Below are 6000 nucleotides of genomic sequence, written 5' to 3' on the forward strand. Positions count from 1 at the left end.
ATAAGGATTTGAAAGCTCAGAAAGGTTAAATATCTTATTGAGCTCATCTAAATTGTAAATGACAAACCCAGGACACCTTCCCAGGCCTTTTATTCTGGTTCCAGCACTCATGTATATTGATCAGGGTCAAAATGGACAAAGACCAAGGAAGTTCTTTGAGGGGACATCTTTTAGTTATTCCTACTCTTGTATACATACTACTGAATAGTCATGCCCATTGACATAGCTGTGTTTTTAGTCAGATTTCTAAAGTGTTAAGTAAAACCACATGCAGTTGTCTAAGAAATTGTGCAAAATAAAACTGACCCATTGGTTTATAAAATCTTACAGTAATGAAAATGTTAATGGTGACTAGGAGATTGTTGGACAGCCAGGTGGCCTATCAGTGCCCTCTGTGTTTCCAGCATTGTGCAGCCTATTTATTTGGGAATAGTAATGGCATTTTCAAGGCCAGTTGGGCCCATTCTTTCTTGGTAAATGTAGGTAGCTAGATATGATCTGTTACTGGTCCAAGGTCACAATAAAGATTCCAGCAACAAAAATACAAAGGCAGCGTTTTGCATGGAGAGCCTGGCTGCTTCCTCCCAAGCCATTTTGCATTCACAACAAGCTGGGTCCTTGTCACAGAGAGAACAGTGTGTATGTGGCACTCTGACCTCTACAGCGTATATGAGAAGAGGGCAATGCTCTTAGTTATGTCACTAAAGCTGTGTGGCCTTCAGCGAGTCATTTCTCTAGGTGTTTATTGTTTTACACACACACACACACACACACACACACACACACACACACGAGTGGGGGGAAGGGGGGAAGGGGCAGGGAGGGAGAGAGATTATTTGGATGTGAATGAGGGATGCCAAAACATACAAACTGGGCCATTAAGAATTCTGTAGATGGTGATGTTCTTAGAAAAGGATAACCCTGCCCAAATCTAAGGATGCTTCTTGGGATCTTGAATAAGCATGACAAAGGTATTTCTTCCTGCAAAGTAAAAGCCATGATATCTTTAGAAAAAGAGAAGGTTGATAGTAAAAACACGGTAACAGCTGAAATGGGGTATTTATTCACCTGTTGCTAATTTGGCTTTCTTCAACCATATTAAAAGGAAGACAAAATTCCTCTGCGTGGTTTCTAGTGAAGCCCATGCTTGCCTGGGTAGTGTGTAGTGTAGAACCGGGGTTCCTCAGCCTGTGTTTGCCTGGGTAGGATACAGTGTCACAGTTGGGGGAGCCTCAGCCTGTGCTTGCCTGGGTAGGGTGCAGTGTCACAGTTGGGGGACCTCAGCCTGTGCTTGCCTGGGTAGGGTATAGTGTCACAGTAGTTGGGGGTCCTCAGCTCTTGCTTGCCTGGGTGATGTGTAATGTAGCAACTGGGGGTCCTTGGCCTGTGCTTGCCTGGGTAGGGTGTAATGTGACAGCTGGGGTCCTCACAAGCATCTTCCGAGACAGAATTAGGGATGATTACCTAAGAGCATTCAAGTATCCACACACCCCTGGGAAGGAGCGGAGGAATGGCAGGGAGAAGGGGAGACCCAGCTCAGTCCCCGAGTGCTTTTCCTAGAGTCAGCCTCTGTCCACGAGTGTGAGGCAGAGGAAGTCTATGGTTGAGTTCGTCTGCCACACCAAATACAAGAAAAGAAATCTTTCTAGTGGTTCAAAGAGCGCAATTTATTAAAAGCACACATTTTTCTTCATCAGTGATTTTTGTTCTTGAAAAATTGTTGCTGTATTTATTGTTTGGAACAGTTTTAGTGTGATCTTTTCACTCACACATACATATATAGTACACTTATATATGGTATACTATACACATACATATATAATACATATATATAATACATACACATACATATATATATATATATATACATAATGCTTTAACCACTCTCCTTACCCTTCTTTTCCCTCCTTCCTCGTCTCCCTCTGACCCACTTATTTCTAAATGATGAAAAATTTCTTAAGTGAATTTGATTTTTGCTTATGTTGTATTTTATTCATGTACTTGTAATGCTGGGAACCAAACTCAGGACCTTGCACATGCTTAGGCAAAGCCCTCTACACCTGAGCTATGTCCCCAACTGTCAGTTTTTTACTGTTAGCAGCAACAGCACGGGCCAGTGGGAAAGAACCATTGCCCACCGTCACTGTTTGAAACATTGCCCACGAAAATCGCCCATAGCTGCATACACCGTGGCTTTTGTAACTACATGCAAGTTCCAAACAGAAAGGTTAGAGGATGTGCTACAGTTAGGAACACATTGCCCTTTGAAAGCCTCTGCAGTCACATTGAGACCTGGTGCAGAGAAATGTTGACGCTAGGAGAAGAAGCCAGGTGAGCAAGACTGCCTTGCCAAAACACTAGGCTGACTTCACGTGATGGCATCAGCCTGGAGACCATGGACAGCAGTGAGAATCCACAGAGGGGGTGAGATGAGCTGTGGATGAGCTTTGGCAGTACAAGGTCAAGAAGAGTTGGAGCACGTGGAAACTCACAGACCGAATGACTGAGAGTGTGGAGAGCCAAGGGAATGACTTGGGAAGAAGGGGCCTGGTTGGTTGTAAAAGTGGCACTGCTTTTCATGCTAATGACTTATCAGAGCCCCCCCCCCCCAAACAGCAGGTCCTGAACAGTGTTATTAGCTGGGTCTGTACAGCACCTGAGGTTTGGTTTTGTGCTGGTGCTATCCATGGAGGTCAGAGTTTTCCCTGCCAACACACATGGCCGTGTGAATAACAGCATTTTCTCTTTTTCTTCCTAGGAATGGTGCAAAAGCTAGATCAAAAACTTCCTGTGGCTAACGAGTATCTGTTGCTCTCTGGAGGAGTCCGAGAAGGTGTGGTGGACCTGGACCTAGATGAGCTAAACGTCTATGCCCGAGGGACTGACTACGACATGGACTTTACCCTTCTGGTGCCAGCCCTTAAGCTGCATGACCGTAATCAGCCTGTGACACTCGATATGCGCCACTCAGCCTTGTGCCACTCCTGGCTGAGCCTCCGGCTCTTTGATGAGGGGACAATCAGTAAATGGAAAGATTGCTGCACAATCGCCGACCACATCAACGGTGCCACCAACTACTTCTTCTCTCCCACCAAAGTGGCTGACTGGTTCTATGACTCCATCAGCATCGTCCTCTCCGAGATACAGAAGAAACCCCAGCGAGGGATGCCAAAGGTGGAAAAGGTCGAGAAAAACGGGACCATCATCTCCATCATTCTGGGCGTGGGGAGCAGTCGCATGTTGTACGATATTGTCCCCGTGGTGTCCTTCAAAGGCTGGCCCGCGGTGGCCCAGAGCTGGCTCATGGAGAACCACTTTTGGGATGGGAAGATCACTGAGGAAGAGGTCATCAGTGGCTTTTACTTGGTGCCAGCTTGCTCCTACAAGGGTAAGAAGGACAACGAATGGCGACTGTCCTTTGCCAGGAGCGAGGTGCAATTGAAGAAGTGCATCTCGGGTAGCCTCATGCAGGCCTATCAGGCCTGCAAAGCCATCATCATCAAACTCCTGTCAAGGCCCAAGGCTATCAGCCCCTATCACCTGCGGAGCATGATGCTCTGGGCCTGTGACCGACTCCCTGCCAGCTACCTGGCTCAGGAAGACTATGCAGCCCACTTTTTGCTGGGTCTCATTGACGACCTGCAGCACTGTCTGGTCAACAAGATGTGCCCTAATTATTTCATCCCTCAGTGCAACATGCTGGAGCACCTGTCGGAGGAGACAGTCATGCTCCACGCCCGGAAGCTCTCCTCCGTGCGCTCAGATCCCGCCGAGCACCTGCGCACTGCCATTGAGCACGTGAAGGCAGCCAATCGCCTGACGCTGAAGCTGCAGCGGCGGGGCAGTACCACCAGCATCCCTTCCCCGCAGTCGGATGGAGGGGACCCCAATCAGCCTGACGACCGCCTGGCTAAAAAACTGCAGCAGCTAGTGACTGAGAATCCAGGGAAGTCCATCTCAGTCTTTATTAACCCCGACGATGTCACGAGGCCCCATTTCAGAATCGATGATAAATTTTTCTGAATGATTTGTTGATCTTTTTCCCCCCTCCTCCTTGGTTCTAAGACTTACACAACGTGTAGTGTGGTTTGTGATTCTGTCATTCTGTTTTTACATATCCAGCTGACATTGGATTTGTTAAGGACACATTTTAAGTGTTCTGCAGGATGGTGCAGGCTCTGAAACAGTATTATTACTATTTCATATTCTGCCTGATTTTGCTGTTTGTTTTCTAATTGTTGTCACATAGTTTTTTTGTTGTTGTTGTTGTTTTTTACGGTGTTCGTTTCTAAGGAGAACTTGAGCCATATAGACGACACTGCCCATGAATCCTCTTTCTTGCTTCCTGTCTCACACCCAGTGTAGATTTGTTGGTGGGTTGGGGCGAACACGTTTCATTCTTATATTGTCGAACTCTCTGCTTTTGTTCTGTTTTTGACCTGGTTCTTCTCCAGGGTTTTCACTGAGATGGGTATCTGAGAGTCCTCAGAACCTGGAGGCCCTGTGCATGCTGGCTGCATTTATTTCTTTGGACCAGCGATCAGAAGAGCTTCCCCTTTCTACCGGACGGAAACTTCAAGAGAGAGAATGATGCACGATTTGTTTCCCAGCAACCTCATTGAATGTAATTGTCCTCGAATCAGCAAACATTGGATGGTTTGGACGGAGGGTTTCATAGCTTTCCAAACAGAATTAAGGTTCCCAAACGTTAGTTTTAGTGTTTGTAATTATTTGAAGCCTTATTTAAATCCTATTAAAGAGCACACCATTCTAATTGTTATTTGCACTAATGAAGTCTTTGCCATTGTCATAGCTGCAATGCGTGTCTCAGTGTACATTAGCATCCGTTCTGGAAAGCCCATCACCTTTCCATTTAGTCCAGCTCTCTCAGTCAATAGAGTGAGTCTCTGCATTTGTCTAGTTCTCCTTTAATTGTGGGTCTTGTTTTGCCCTCTTTGATAGTTCTGGTTCCTGCCTTACTGAGGGAAGTTTTTAAAGCTTTACACCCTACCTGTTCACTGACTAGCTGAAGCTTGGGAAGATAATACTTGACAAAGTGTGTATCTTTGTATTTATTTCTTGGGGGCAGGGTTCTAGAGAGTTTTCTCTTCCCCTTTTCTTTTTAAAAGTCTCTTTATTTCTCCTGAGACCTTGATGGAAACCAACAGGCAGAATTATCTCCCAGTTGAAGATACACTGCCTGTTCAAAGCAGGTTTCACTGGAGAGCAGGAACCAGGAAGTACCTAAGTGGTTTTGTTGGAATAAAGGAGTCCTACCTTCTGACTGAAGCGATGGGCCAGATTTAGGTGCTGTGGGGCATTGGCCCCTGTTTTGGTGTGAACCGAAGGCAGACGGTGGTGCTTGAGTCATTGACGGGCCTGCTGATCTAGATGACACATGACGTCTGCTAACGGAAAAGTCAAGCAACATAGTGGTTTTGGTCTGGAATGTCCAGACTCATAGGTTGGAATTGGAATCAGGCATATGTGGTCTTGGAGTTTTGCATGGGAATTAATGTAATGCTTATAAATCATTCAGCAATCTCAAGTCAAACACAAAAATAAAAAAGAAACATACTGGCCTTGGAATTTTGCTGCCATTCTTGCTTTGTAATCTCAAATTTCTCTCTCTCCTCCCCTGTCTCCATTTCTTTCCTCCTATTTTCACTGTGTAGCCCCTTAATTTTTAGCCTGGAACTCTAGATCTTTCAGTCTGAGCTCTGAGTGCTGGGATTTCAAGTATGTATAATCATACCCAGCCTTGAAATTGTTTCCTTCTTAGCAGTGCAGTAGTGGTCAGAGAGTATAGCCCCTGCCTTTAGTCTAGAAGTCTAGGTAGTGAGCAGCCTGGGTTCTTTCGTCCCATGTTCCTCCAGGGGTCTTTCCTCCCATGTTCCTGGTGGCGTATACGCATCTTCCACACAAAGTATGGCCTCATTAAACATCTGGCTCCCAGATCCAGATGTGCCTCCTGATTGGAAAAGTCACTGGATGTAGACC

The 6000-nt window shown here is 45.9% G+C and overlaps 1 protein-coding gene across 1 annotated transcript in view; it reads left to right on the forward strand.

Moving 5' to 3' along the window:
- Window positions 1–5589, forward strand: part of Mb21d2 (Mab-21 domain containing 2) — a gene marked incomplete at its 5' end in the record, with an annotated part of 103382 nt that extends 97793 nt beyond the window's left edge. Inside the window, one exon of the mRNA XM_021228139.2 lies at window positions 2759–5589. Within this exon, the coding sequence (XP_021083798.2) occupies window positions 2759–4023 (1265 nt within the window). The remainder of the gene's footprint in view (window positions 1–2758) is intronic.
- Window positions 5590–6000: the final 411 nt, after the last annotated feature.

This window comes from Mesocricetus auratus, unplaced genomic scaffold (genome assembly GCF_017639785.1).
Source record: "Mesocricetus auratus isolate SY011 unplaced genomic scaffold, BCM_Maur_2.0 Super-Scaffold_100008, whole genome shotgun sequence".
Lineage (NCBI taxonomy): Eukaryota > Metazoa > Chordata > Mammalia > Rodentia > Cricetidae > Mesocricetus > Mesocricetus auratus.